The 15502-nt window shown below is 38.8% G+C and overlaps 1 protein-coding gene across 1 annotated transcript in view; it reads left to right on the plus strand.

Annotated features, from left to right (window-relative positions):
• The window catches only part of EXOC4 (exocyst complex component 4), a gene marked incomplete at both ends in the record, with an annotated part of 653799 nt that overhangs the window by 40232 nt on the left and 598065 nt on the right, over positions 1-15502 (plus strand). Inside the window, one exon of the mRNA XM_084230488.1 lies at positions 6695-6879. Within this exon, the coding sequence (XP_084086614.1) occupies positions 6695-6879 (185 nt within the window). The remainder of the gene's footprint in view (positions 1-6694; positions 6880-15502) is intronic.

A 15502-nucleotide genomic window follows, 5' to 3' on the forward strand; every position in this document is an offset into this window, starting at 1 on the left:
AGCTTAGAAGACCTGGCCCCCCTATTCACAAGAGGAAAACAAAAGATGACTTTTGCTTCAGTAAAATAGGGAATCCTTTTTGGTAGAAAGCCCAGGTGTTTAAAAACACCAAAACAAACAAACAAAAAAAAGAAATCCTAAAGCTGAAGAATAGCTTAAAAAATTGGCATGCTTTTAGAACAACTGTTTCATAGCAGTAAAAGAATGAGTTCGTTGATGAAGCTGGAAGCCACATTTGATCTTTGGAGTTTTGTTTTCTAAGATAGATTTGAAGATACTTTAAAGAAGAAATTCACAAGTAAATTCCTTTCCTTTGACTGCACTTTATTTCACAGCACCCCCTCCCTTCTTTCACTTATCAATAACTTCATCTCATTTGCTTTATCCTGTAAATTCCATTATCTCCCAGGCAGTCTATTGCATTAAGCTGTTAGTACCTAATATTGCCTCATTTACATTGACACATGCTTGACCTCAGCCCTTCTTCTCTCTTTGTTAATGCACCAACAAGCGCTGATATCTCTCTGGAGCATTATCATTTGGCTGTTAGCTCAACTAATAACAACCCTTCATTTGAGCTGATGAAGGTTTATTAAATAAAAACATGCAATAATCCTGGCGGTAATGAAGGGAGAGTGGAGGTAGAAGGCATCCTGTCTTTGATGGGGAGAGCACACCAGTCTGCATCATAGGTATTGGGTTTCCTGAGGGAGAAGGGGCACCTGAATGGGTCTGATCAATACTCAGTTAGCTAACTGACTTTAAGAATGGCATTTTTGATGACCTGATTTGATCACTGTTGATTAGCTACAGACTGAGGCGTGAAAGGGGAAAAGCCATGCTTGCTCCAGGCACTTGGCCTTGCCCTGGGATGAAGCTTTCTTGGGAAGTTGTGTCTTAAGCACCAACTGTCAATAGCCCTGAGGCCTTCAATCAGAGGTAAAGCTGAGCCACAGGGAGCCACAGACGTCTTCTGTCTTCTTCCTCTTCTCCAGTGAAGCTGGGATCAGGGATTCTGTTTTGCTTACAGATCCCCCAAGACTTCTCAAAACCATCACTCTGACCCTGAGCCTTGAATCCAGTGGATTGAATGGATTTTCTTTACTCTCCCTCGTCTGTCCCCCACTCCGTTTCTCCCATCACATTCCACTTTGGGTGAAGAACAGCCTTAGTTATCCTCTACTTATGTCTCTTGCGGTGACTGGTGTTATGCTATAAACAGGTTGAGTGGATGATGCTATCAAGATTATATTTAACATAATTTTTTGTGACCCTACAGGATTAGGCTCACATGTTTGTGGTTTCACATCACATCCATGGACTATATTCTCTTAAAAATTATTATTTCTGGTTTCCCTTGCAATTAAGTATGTAGGGTTCGCTAAGGACCACAATGTTTTACGAAAAGCACCTGGGTGGTTCATACTTTCATGAAATTATTAGATTGAAATATATGTATGAGCCTAGACCTGATACTTTTTGAGTTGTAAAATTAGTTTCATATTGTCAGATTTCAAATTAATACATGGAAGATATTCTGGGTTTTTTCCCTCTAGGCTTTAGTATATCAATTCCTGTCTAATAAAGAATAACGTTTCTGCTTTGGGAAATAGGGCAGAGCAAAATGAAAATATTTGGTAAGTGAATGATCTTGGACTCTTGGTGACACTTGTGCAGGGTAGAAATTACTCTGCATCGCAGGGAGAACTTCTTGTGACCCTTTAGGGCTCCCTGACCCTGAAGGAGCGCTGTGATGGGAGTGGGGGACATGTTGAAGAGCAGGGTTGAAGCTACCAGTGGGACTCCCCAGGTAGAGTGGCAGCACACCAGTGACCTGGGCATTAAGTCATCTCTGGCTCCATGGTATGTTTATGTAGCCCCAAGCCAAAGAATTTGGGTGTTCTGTAGTTGAGATTGTTTAAAAACTTGTTTAACTTTTGATGTCCTATATACATACAAGAGGGGAGAAAGGTACCGATTCTCTGTAATAGCCTAATTTTGTCATTTTACTGCATCTGCAAGTTGGATTAAGGCAACATGTTCAGAACCATTATGTTGTCTGCCTGGAAGAATACTTCCTTCAGGGAGACATACTGATCTATTGGAAAGTGATAAAACATTTTGGAACCATGTAATTACTGCAGCCTTGAAGAAAATATTTGTTTTGGACTCAATAGTGGCAATGCATTTGCTTTCTTGAGGGAGCATTGTTGCCAAAGGAAGCGGTTTTTATTAGCAAGCAGATGGTTTGGTTATCAGGTTGGGTTTTTGTTTACTTTTAGTGTTTCTTCTTTTTTGGCTTGAACCTTAATTCTATTTAGAAACAGTTACTCATGTCATATATCTTTCTGGGTCTTGCCTCTCCCACTTTAAAAAAAAAAAATCAGTAGTTTCTTTCCCAGTATTTCTTCAACGAAGAAGGTGTTGAGCATGGCTGACTTGGATGTTCTGCAAGAACATTTCCATTGGTTCATGTGAAAACAACAAAACAAGATATTTTTGAACAGATCAGCTTAAGTAAGATTGATAGAAGACAAACACTTAACTGGGAAATCTAATTTAAACTGAAATGAAATTGAGAAAAAATATTTGGGAGAGAAAACTTAAGGGCACTGTAGTTTCTTATTACAGATGTTTCCTTTGTTGTAGACTTATTTCTCCACCCAAAGTAGATTTTTAAAAACATTAGACAGTTCTTAATGATGTACATTTGTTATAGGACAGGGAGAGGGGCAGCCCAAACCCCGCAAACCTGCCTATTCTAAATGGGTTCGGCCATCCGCCGCATCAACACAAAACACATGAGACTAATGGGAAGGATCTTTAATAAAACTAGGAAACAATACAGGTAAGGCAAAGAGTCTAGTTTCTAAATGAAGCACCCAAAGTTACCCGTCCCCTCGTGGGTAAAACTCCATCCATATGGGATCGGCCCAGAACAAGGCCCCAAAGCCTGCTACAAGTCTAAAGCATCTTCCAGTGGGGACCCACAGAAAAGGGTCACAAACAACCGGACAAGCCCGGAAGGAAAAGAGCAAAATCAACATCAAGATAAAAGCTGCCATTGTCACCTCCCCACAGATCTCACCTACATCTGTGTCACCCAGTCCACGACCAAAAGACAAGCGCAGTTTCTTTACGTGTCTCTAGGCTCCATGCGCCTCCTCCAGGTCTCCTGGCTCCATCCTGCTTCCTTCCTTAGTCTCTTCTTCAGCTTCTCCCCTTCCTGCTCAGCTCCACCCTCCCTTGGGTGGGGCAGGGAACCTCCCCCTTTCCTGGGGACCACCCTGTTGCACATTTGAACTATACTTTTAACCTATGTTTTGAGTTATGGAAATATTTTTCTTACAGGACAAGTTTCTATAGCAACTCATTGTTATCCTGTTCAATATAATGGGTTAAAACTTGTTATTTATTTTCATAATCCTAATGGACATACATATTCGTACAGGCAAGTAAGCTGTTTTACAACTGAAAACGAGTAGTTTCCAGCTGTGTTAAGCAGAATAGCAGTGCTCTGTTAAATAATAGGCAGTACTGTGAAAAATATCCCTGCTAGTAATATATTTCTCACCTCCCCCCACAACTATTTTTGAGTCTTAATGTTAGAAAAATTCAAAATGTGTTTAAATGACACATTATGTAGTAATCCACCTTTCATAAATGGTGTGGCTTCCCTGGGAGTTTTAAGAGATATTTGAGATGATTTGGGGCCCAATGTATGGCATTCAATATGTGAGTAGATGCATAGACAGTATTTAACCATCTGGTGTGCTGTTGATTTGATCTTTCGTCTGTCTTGTCTTGTAATTTTAATAAATATTCGTGACATTATTCAATGTTGTATCATACTTGGCACCCAATTTTGCTTATTTCTCAGAGCCACTAACCCATAGAATGATTCTGTTGCTGTCTACTTTATCCCAACTGCATCCCTGGAATTCCTCTTGGTGTTTCATCAGGTTTTATTTAAAAAGTGCTCTGTAGTCATTAAACTTGGGTAGTAGTGAAATAATCTTTGAAGTGATCGCTTCTGAGACCTTAAAAAATTCTTTAGTTGTATTTTTATCACTAGCAATGCTCATTTCTCATTGTTGGTGTATATTTAATTTCTATTCAAGTAAAGTCTATAGAAATGACTATCAGGCATTGACCTGTTGGGTTGGTTATTAGCTGTCTCATCAAATTTTCCTTTATATATAAACTTTATGGCACAAGCCACTAAAAGCCAGATAAGATAAATGTCAGATTTCTAAGCTGATGTTCTAGAGATCAAATGTTACATTGACAATTATTTTCTTTAAATTGTTTTGAGTACCACTTAGTAAGGTTAGAGTCGGGGAATACTGTGACCTTCTAGTGTCCATAATTATAGCCTTATAAATAGAGTTGTAATAAGTGAAGGTCAGAAAATAAAGCACTGTCTTTTCTTATAGGAACAAAAGACTATTTTCTTTCTCTTTGTGGTAAGGCTTTCGAACTTTTTTCAGTTGTAAGACAACTCTCAATTAGATATATGTTCCCTGTGCTTATATTGTGGGTTAAGGAAACACTTAGAAAATTTGTCATCTGAATGGTTATTGTGGTTCCATGAAGGATACAGCACTTTACTAAAAATGCAGCATGGAGACATATTAGAAATACCCTCAGAGGTTTCTCTCCCCACATAATAGGTAGGTTCAGTTAAAAATAATTTCAGTGGGTTTCGGTATGTATCAGGCACTGTGCTAAGTGCTTTATTTACATTAAAAAATGACTTTGGAAGTTGACATGGTCATATAATTTTGCATTTGCAATGTGAGCCTTTTGGGTTAAAAATCTTCATGCAAATTCCTGCAAACAAATGGAGTGTGGATGTGCAGTGGGTGGTTTTTAAGCTTAAATATCTCAGCTGGATTTAATTACCTTAAGGGCTAAGGCTACATGATGGGCCAGTGGTTTACCAAATTATTTTTCATTTTCTGGATCTCGATGTCACTAAAGGTTAATGCATCCTCTTTTCTCTGCTAGAGACCTGAGTTAAAATCCATTTTAGAGCATAAGTGTAAATGAATTTGTTGTTGTTTTTCCTCCGTGGGGACACTTTGGTCATTTTGTGAGGCTGCCTTTCCATTTGGAGTGGCTGGCAGCTGCACACGGCCCAGGGGCTCCCATGGCGGGGGCAGTGGCAAGGCGGCGTGAAAATGAACCTGCAGGCTTCAGAGGGCAGAGCTGGCCCAGGGCTTGTCACTCTTTCATTCCTTGATTCTTTCTTGGTTAACTCAGAAACTTATTTGCTCCTGACGTTTGATTATAGCCTCTCACAAAACAAGTGATGTGTTTGAGGGTAACACATTGCATTTTCCTCCCCACCTCAGCATGTTTGCATTTGGCAGCTAAAAAGTTTTCTGGAGTCACTATCCACAGCTCCTAGAGGACTGATCTTCTAGTGTAGACCCATGCTCAGCGTCTGTGGGTGCCGTATGTGTCATGACGTTCACTATTTGGGGCTTTGGGGTACTTGCTGAGGATCATGTTTATATCCATAATTACACTAAATGTTTTCTCCCCAGAGTATTAGCTATTGCTTTTATCTGCACATAGAAGGGATATTTAGCAGTATAACCTAAACAGGGAATGGTCAGGGTGTCAGTCCTTGCAGGGAGCATGGTGTGGGGCTCTTTCCCCTACGTTTTCTCTCTCCTCTATTGTTTCATTCTTTGTTTCTCCATTTATTTCTGCTAAGGAATGCAGCAAGATTCCTCACTGTGTTTTTCATTACACAAGCTCTTTATATACACAGGAAGACATAAAATACAGGGATAAATGGGATCATATCACACATGTGGTCTATTTTTTGTTGTTTTCCTTGGTAGTTGACACCGGTTTCATCGTGAGTCACTCCATGTTCCCTGAGGCCCTCATCTCTACTCGTATACACCATCTTTATTCCTCCAACCCTTTTTTGTCTTAGAATCTCCCCACTTGTACCTTCGGCCAGGGCTGTCTTCTCTCCTTATATTTTCTCTTCTATTTACCATTTGAAACCAATTTCTTGTATCAAATGGAATCTGGTCAAGGAGAGATAATGACTGTTGTTGTGCACTGTGGCATTCATATGAAAAACATACAGGAGCGAGCAAGAGAGGCCTGACACATGGTCACCATAAGGATTAGGTTTTATATAGCATGCTTTTATTTATTAGTTTGAAAAGGCTACTGGCTAGACCTAGATTGAAGCCATTAGTACATGGAGTTCTTGTGAGACTAGGAATGATGTGTCTTCAGGGAGTCATTTCGTGTGTGTCCATGGATCATGCATGTGGGGTAAATAGTGCATACAGCTCTGTTGTGCTTCATGTGCCTTCATATTTATACTTGTCAAGATCGCTTTCTTCAGCACTGTCTTAGTAGTTGAGCCTTTCAAGAGTCCAGCCAGGCCTATCCCCATTATATTCTGCAAAGCCCCATGCTTACTGAGAAGGTTCGCAAAATTCCTTTTGATAACAGCTTTTGAAAAAATCTCATTTATAATATTGCTAGATTTCTCACACTTTTTTTTTTAATTTTTTTTTTTGTGGGACCCTCGCCGGTGGCCGGGGATCGAACCGGCGCTGCAGAGGCTGTGGGCAGCCTCGCAGCCCAGCGCTCAACCACTGCACCACCAGGGGAGGCCCTTTTACTTACACTTAAATCAATTTTTCTTTTATTTCAGGTGTGTGCAGTTGAATCTTTGGAGGGCCCCCTGCTCCAGGTGGAAGGTCTGAGTGACCTTCGGTTGGAGCTTCACAGCAAGAAGATGAACCTCCACTTGGTCCTCATAGACGAACTGCACCGGCATCTGTACATCAAGTCTACCAGCAGAGTTGTGCAGCGGACCAAGGAGAAAGGGAGAATGAGGTTGGTCAGAGGCTCTTCACTACAATATTTGTAGCAATGTAATGTTTTAAAGACTCTTGTTTCTCAGAATATGGTTGCAGTTATTTTACTTTTCTTTTTTCGCATACTGTCTGTGAAACTAAGATGGTTATAGAATAACGAATAACAAATACTGTGTTTTGAAAGGTTGACACTGAGTCCCTCATTCCTTTGTTGTATGTTTATTACAATCCTCTTATGTAAAAAGAAAAAAAAAAACAAAACAAAACAAAAACAAACGAGAAGCATTTACTGTGGGCCTTCAATATACTGGATCAGAGATACTATATATATGTCAGAAGGAAGTGAAAAAAATCCTTAAACTGGACAATGAAGTCGGCCTAGTGAAGAAATACAAGTGTCTGAACTGCACTTATGAGTTTCTTTGTTACTTAGGGTTGTGTTGAGCTGTAGACAGTCCTCCGTCTGGCCTAGTTCAATAGAAGTTCAGAGAAAACACTTTTCTTTTATCCCTGTGCTGATCGTGGCATAGTTCTACATTTAAGGGCCAGCTGAACTCAAGACACTTAGAAGATAAGTAGAGATGGTAGGAAATAAAGCTCAACCTTAAGAATATTGGCGTTATAAGCATGTATTAGATATCTGTGCACCATATGTCTTTTCAACATTCCTTTAAAATAGGCGTAAGTTCTTTTTTCAGAGGACACTTTAACACTTTGCTGAAATACACGTGTTCGTGCTTTGTCATCCACCTGCAGACAGAGTGCTAGAAGCAGTGCATGAAGCCTTTCGTCTTCTGTCCTGTTGAGACAAAAATTGCCAACTTCACAGGTGATGCTTTTGTTCACTCAGAGTCCCTAGCAGAGAATGTTTCTATCTCTGTTATGCAGATGGGCACTAAATAAACTCCCACATGCAAATTGAGCTACGGGGTATGTCCCTGAGATTTCAAGAGTGGATGTAAATAGAATAACTGTCAGTACCTTTTCCGAGAGGAGTGGACAAGGGCAGTGCCCGGGAAATTCCCTACAGTGTCTGGTGGTGAATAAATGGCAGGTCTGGGTAAATTTCTTTCCGTGCAAGACTTAATAAACACAATAAAACAAACAAAACTCCGAGTCCTGTGGGAATATCCTCTAGCATAAGGGACAGTCAGCCTTACCTTGAGATCTCAGAGAAGAACATTTTTCTGAGAAAAAAATTTTTTAAAGCAATATATGAAAAATTTAGGAGGCTTAAAGCTGAAGGTTTTTGAAAAGATACAAGATGATACTATAGATGAGATGATCAAAATAATCACTCCTTTTGTGTTTCCTGGCCTTTGAGTTTGAATTTTTCATATTGTCAGCATGTGCAGTGCAAGGTGGGTCTTGAAATGTGCATATGCCAGTGGCCTTGCTCACATGTGCCTCTGCCTTTATCGTGGTGGCATTGGCCTCAGGGTGATGAGAGACCTGGAGAAGCTCAGCTAAACTGCCTGCCTGGACCCACCATCACCAAAATAAGTGTTTATTGTTACCACGACTGAAGTTTTGTGCTTGTATCTAGCAAGCATGAGCTTCCATGAAGTAATGGGGCGCTATCAGAATGGAATAGGGGTACATGCTACACGAGCTAACAAAATGCAAGGAAAATTAAAGTAGAAAAATTGAAGTCTTGGCTAAAAAGCATTAGAGACAAGAGTTGAATCCCTGATAAGGAGGGAAAGCTTTCCTCATCATAAAGTGGAAAAGACAAGCTAATGAAAGAAAGATAAGGAATGAGAGATGGAGAATGGTGATTTTAGATGTTCCACAGAGTGACAAGAAAAAGATAATATGGACTGAATTGCATCCTCCTGAAATCCAAATATTGAAACCTTAATTCCCAGCACCTCAGAATATGACTGTATTTGGAGATCAGATCTTTCAAGAGGTAAATAAGTTCAAAGGAGGCCATTAGGGTGGACCCTACCCCAGTATGACTAGTGTCTGAGTGAGGAAGGAATCAGGACAGAGCCCCTCACAGAGGGAAGACTGTGTGAAGACACAGCGACAACACAGCCTTCCACCAGCCAAGGAGAGAGGACTCAAAGGAGACCAACCCTGTCAGCATCTTGATCTTGGACAGTCAGCTGAGCTGTGAGAAAATGAATTTGTTGTGCAGACCCCTGAGTCTGTGAGACTTCATTGTGGCATCCCTAGCACACCAATACAGAGAGGAACAGAGCAGTAAGTACAGTGTAAATAAGAAGCATACTTCAATAGAAAAAAGACCTTAGTCTGCACATCAGAGGGATTCAAGGTAAAAAGCAGTGATAGGAAGAAGGAATTTCTGTGAACTTCAAAGGCAAATTCTCTAAGCATCAGGAAGACAAATTGTGCTATCTGCTCTGACAGAGATGATTATTTGCCCACCCACTGTCCATTCTCTCCTTCGCTTTTAATGAAAACCCTTTTGTTTTTGGTGGCTAGATGCCCAGCAAAAAGTTACATTTTCCATCCTCTTATATAGCTAATGGTGATTAGTGAGACTTCTGCCTGCAAGATGTTGAACCGGGGCTCATAGCAAAATTCTTGAGGTGCCTACCTACCTGGTATACTCATTCTTTTACGCTCCCTTGCCCTTCCTTTCAGATTAGAGCACGAATTGGTGCCATTAAACCATCTTGGCCCCTAGGTGACCTTAGGATGGAACCCAGATCTTCTACTCCATTAGTGGACACAGTGCCTCTGTTACAGCCCTGAATAGCTTACATCTTGTATATGACAAGAAGGAAAACTTGTTTCTGCTCAGGCCACTGTTACTGGGCTCTTCTCTTGTATGCAGTTAAACCTTGTCCTGATACACAAAAAAGAAGCGAAAATTCAGCTCACCAGAATTTGCCGAGCACAAAATACCAGATGACAGCGCAACACAGTCTACAACGTGTTGAATGGGGAAGAACTTGGACCAAAGATTTCTCTACCTGGCCAAGTACATATTGATATGCAAAGGCAGCGGAGAGACAGTCTCAGATATAAATTAACAACAAGAACCAAAACACTAATGTTCTTTTTCTAAGGAAAATACTCAGAGATGCACTCTAAGATATAAACTAAATTCAACCACTTGAGAACAATAAGTAGGTAATTTAAAACTACCGCAAAGACTAGACACCATTAATATGTAAATTTGTGGCACCATTCTCCCTAAATCTGCCTGCACTTACTATCACCTACAATAAAGCTTCATTTCTAACTCATCTAAAAAATAGGTAAATTTGCATATAAATAAATGGCAAATATTTTTGTAAGGTGAAAAGCTTATAAACTGTTTTTGAACAAGGTCTATGGCCAAAGAATATAGTGAACTGAAATTTTATCCCTACATTATACTGGGGAATTTGGACAGGTAGAAAATAGAAAGGAATGTTAAGTTCTTGCTTTAGGTAAGTCAGAAATTGTTCTGGATTTTAATAGAAACAAATATTTAATTCATTTAGTTGTGTGTTTATTAACTTAGATATGTATATTTCAGTATTTCCACACTGCAAAATCACAAGACAAGACAGAAGGAACGAAAACATTCTATTACAAAGGACGTTAGCCAACATTCTTGATTGCAAATTGCAAAAATCAGTGTTGGGAACTAAAACAAGGGAAGAAATTTATTGTCGAGTTGATGATTCCTACACTCTGAGGGAAGGGGAAGGAAGTCTGCATGATCAGCCTCTGACATCCAGCAGGGTCACGGGACATAGAGCAGCTGAACCACAGGAGGGGCACACTGGGGTTGCTGCCCTGCCAGCACCGTGTGCCTGCAGCTGGATCTTTCATGTACCTATAAATGATGTCTACATGTCACTGCATCTTCCCTTTATCCCCTCCAGATTCAAAGCCCTGGGTGGGAGCACCCAGTTTGTTGAGTCTGGGACATGTCTGGCCTCCTTCATCTTTTATACTAGGAAGCTGGATCTTCTTTCCCTCTTGCTTTGACCCAGACCATGAAGTGTATCTCCAAGTACAAGATTGTTATTGATTGTTGGTATCCAGAAACTCCCAAGAACAAATGTCTACTAGAGGAAGCAAAGAAGTCCTATGAGGGCACATACATAACAAGACATTTTTGAAGTAGAAATAGACAACTGGTAGATTAACAAATGAAGGGTAGATGCCTATGTGGAAATAGTAAAAATGTATTTGGAGAATCTGGAAAGGACCTAACTAAATGGGGAAACCTATGTTTTTCGCTCATAAAGATGACAGTCTCAGATAAATCTCAGTTGAGTTTTTATTTCATTTATTTTTAAAAATAAAATTGTGTTGATTTACTATTAGTATACAACGGTACATAAATTTTTGGAGTAAGGCTTTTATATGTTATATGTTATATAACGTTATATATGTTATATCAGCTGAGTTTTTTAAAAACTCAGACAAGGAAGAATACATGTGTGAGTCATTGAAATTAAGATGATTAAAGAGCTTTTTCTTATGTAGCACTGAAATATTATAAAATTGCTTTAGTCAAAACAATATTAGTATGCAGGCAGAAAATCAGGTTGGTGGAATGAAAGAGTTTCAAAACAGATTCCAGGTTATATGGGACTTTAGTGTGTTTTAACAGTAATTCAGCATGATGGAGAATTGAAGGCAACCTGTACTGAGACAGTTGGCTATTTCAGGAAGATGTATTTAGATGCCTACCTGTTGCTATATAAAAAAATTCTACCTGAATATAAAAATAACATCAAAATTTTATTAGCATAGAAGAAAATAGACTTTATAAGTCCATGTCCTACAAAAAAGATTTCACATAAACATTTGTGTCTGGATTTCATTGAAACATTGTTGGCAAAAACAACAAAAATAGATAATTTAAATGTGCTTCAGGAGAAGTCTGGTTAAATGAATTATGGTATACCCATGCCATGTAATAGTAGATCTTAAAACAAATAAAAATCTTTGTCCTCATAGGGGAAGATTTCTAAGATGTATTCTTTGGTCCCAAACAAGCAGGTTGAAAAATAGCATGTATGATATAAATCTATGTAAGAATTGAAAGGATGTATATTTTAAAAATTATCCTTCAGATACAGATGTATGTTTGCATGTGTATAGAATGTTCCAGAAGGACATTGCTGAAACACTGTCAATCTGACTATTCTGTTCCCCACTCTGTCTCTGGTGAATCCTCTCACCCTCCCGCACATCTGGCTTCTACCCCAGTTCTTGCATGCATAAAAAAAAATAAATCTTAAAAAAAAAAAAAAAAAGGAATTACCCATGGCAAGTGGACATATGGGGGGTGGGGCATAGAAAGGACTTATTTATGCCCTCTGCACTGAGAATGTTTGCACCATGAGCATGTAATATGTTTATACAATTAATTTGAAAATTGTTTTTTAATGAAATGGCAAAATGTTTGCAGTAACAAAGGAAAACTAGGATGATCTGAAGAATGTTGAAAAAAAGAGCATGTATACAGTTTGGTGGTGTAAAAACCTATAATACCTATATCAACAAATAGTTTTTACTAGACAGATACTTTATGCAGCTCAACCATGGCTTCTGAAGTATAAGGTTTCTTTAAAAAGACTTAATTCTGTTTACGTATTGTGTGCATCTTGGGTTAGTACTTGATTTGACCTTGTTTTCTTGGCTACTAGTCTGTGGAGGTGAAAATTTCAGACAGGTGGATTTTGTGTGCTTTTTGTTTTCCTGATGAGAGTGTCCTTGACTCCATTATATTTCCTGTGTAACTCTTTGATCCTTAAGTTTTTTTTTTATTTCCATGTATCTGTTTTCTTTTGTTAAATCTTTCGCTTGTCCTCTGCCTACTTGCTTCTCCCTCTAACCCTCCTCCCTGTCCCCATTCCATCCCTCTTCTGTCTCTGCTTGAATTTTAGCTGCACTTTATTTTGCATTACATGTCTTCACTCTTGGTCTATCATTTGAGACCATGACTGTTTTTGACTTTTATACCCTCTAAATTATTCATTATTTTTTCTGTATGTTCAGCCAGATCTTCGAACCATAGAGAATTATTATGCCAGCCATTCCTGTTTCATTATTCAGTTACATTTTCTTACTAAGGGCACATTATCTTTGACAGACATTTCTCAGCTCAGTTTGATTTAACCAACTTTTACGAGCACTTGTTCTTTGACAGGTACTGTGCCAGCTGTTGGGGTTATAGAAGTGAATATATTAGATACTAGATTTACAACTTAAATTTCAGCTCACCTTTGTCAAATGTTAGTTTGACAAACTATCCAAATGAACTCCTGCTGTAAATTTTGGATAATTTGGTCTTATTTCTTACCAAATGAAGGAATACATTTGTAATTAAAAAGCAAAGGTTTAATAAGCAAATGGCAGTTCTAATCCTTCTTTAAAACATATAAAAATTAGCCTTTCCTGGTTTGAATACTGAAAAACACATTTAAAATTAGATGCTGAGTGGTTGGATGGTTCTAACAACGAAGTCCTTGGCGTTATTGATGGTAGTGCTAGTTGTTTTTGGTATAGTTTAATTTGCTTTATTGTTTTCTTCCACCATATGGTTATAAAATAGCAAATCATGTTCAATCACAATCAACAATTAGTAATGTGGGGAGGGCCAACTGTCTTATAATGGGAAAGATTTAATGTACATTTTGCTGTCTTTTTTCCCAACTGTTGCGAATGATTCTTAATGAATTTAAAATCAAGATTTGTCATGTATTTAAGAAGAATAACTTCTGTCAATATTTCTCTCAAAATAAAGCAGTTGAGAGCATTCATAATAGAAACTTGAAAAGAACAATCTAATTTTCATTTTATGTGTTTTCAAAAATACTTCCCTAACAGAGTCAAAACCCTTAGAGGGTGTTAATTCTTTCTCAACTTTACCTCACATGTTGGGGGACAAGAGGCCTTTTCTGTCTCCCGGAAAAGAGACTGAACTCCCTCTGTTTACACGTGATATTGTGGAAGGCACATGCCTTTCTGCCAAGCTTCCTGTCAGTATTAACTAACAGACTGGATGTGTGTCCTTTCTCTTGAACTCTGGAGAATAAGTCCTCCCATAAAAGAATAAGAAAAAAACCAAAAGTCATTTCCAGAGATACTTGCCTTTGGGTTAGTGTTCACAAAGGAGAAAATTGAAGCCCAAGGGAAAATTTTAGAAAGAGAGATGAGTCTATGAAAATTGTTTTGCTGTAAATTGACTTTCTAAAAGTTTATTGATGGAGTTGGAGAGCCCTTCTGGCTCTGCTAATAAAGTCAGTGGGTTATGTTTTTCAAAGTTAAAATGGCAAGCCATATATCACCCTATATTTAGCTGAAATATATTTTTAGGTTAAAACCAAGGAGATAATTGTAGGTTTTAATCTAAACTGATTCATGTGCACCTCTATATTTAGATGCATATGTTCTGCCTACACATATGTGCTCGTTGCTGTGTGTACACACATGCATTCATGGTGCTGCTCTGTTTGCAGGCTGGGCAGGCAGTATTCCAGCTATCTACCGGACTTTGCCTGCTAATCCGTACCTTCATTTAGCTATGCTTTCCAAAATAACTCTTCTACTTTTGGGGAAAAATATAAAATATGTTATAAATATTTCCATATGAAATGAACTTTTTCTTAAGGACTCAGTAGTAGCACAATAAAGTCCTTGATCACCCTGTCTCTGAAAGTGTTTCCAGGGGCTAGGGAGGTGTGTAGCACTGGTTTTCCAACTATGAGTAAAATGCAGGAAGAGGATGAGGTAGAAGAGAGGGAAAAAAAAGAGGAAAATGAAAGTAACACATAAAAGATGAGTGGAAAAATCCATAACCTTGTTGATTTTATACATGGACAAAACTGTTATGACAAATCAGTGGATTTGAAGACACTGTTGGAATTCTTAAAGGTAGTTGAGGCAAATGGAAACTTATAACTGTGTTTCAGGAAAAGAGCTACTGGAATTATGTCAGTTCAATTTCTGGTAATTGCTATTTTTGTTCCTTTTCATCTTTTACCTCACTTGAGGTTTCATATGCGTCCTCAGTGATTCCAACAATTGGAAATGGGCTGAGTTCGGTTGAGCTCATGTCTTAGTCATTCTTGGTTCCTCAGGACAAGCCCAGTGCCGAGCACATACATGTTCAGGACTTGATTAATGAGTCCCTATCCCTGTAATAAGTGAAAAGGGAGAAGTCAGTGACTGTCATAGTTACCATCGGGACCCTAGGGAATGGCCCATACATTATTAGTCCTTGATAAAAATAATACTTTGTATGATAATTTTGCCCTTTAACAAAAGTTTTTTTCCCCCCAGTGTTTTTTTTTTTTGAAAGAACGAGTTTATTTTTCACTAGTGTTAAAATACATACCTACCTAGCTCTTGCTCCAAAGGGAGTATAGAAGGGAGATGGGGATATAGCACTATTGGGGGGGGGGGTTAGATGTTCAAAACAGTGTATATCCTGCCATCCTATTCAAGAAAGGCTTTCTGCAGTTTGGGTCCTGTCCACCACCCGCCCCCAGCCTTTGCCCGAAACCGTTTACAACCCACTTTGAGAATCACTTCCTTGGGTAACTGTGATCTTGATACTGTTTGCTGGGGTTGGAAAGAGCCCATAACTGTGGCCTTGATTTCTCTACCCGTGGAGACTTAGAGAAGCTTTTCTGTTGTAGACTCAATGTGTTTTGATG

This window comes from Talpa europaea, assembly GCF_964194135.1.
Source record: "Talpa europaea genome assembly, chromosome: 3".
NCBI classification, from domain to species: Eukaryota; Metazoa; Chordata; class Mammalia; order Eulipotyphla; family Talpidae; genus Talpa; species Talpa europaea.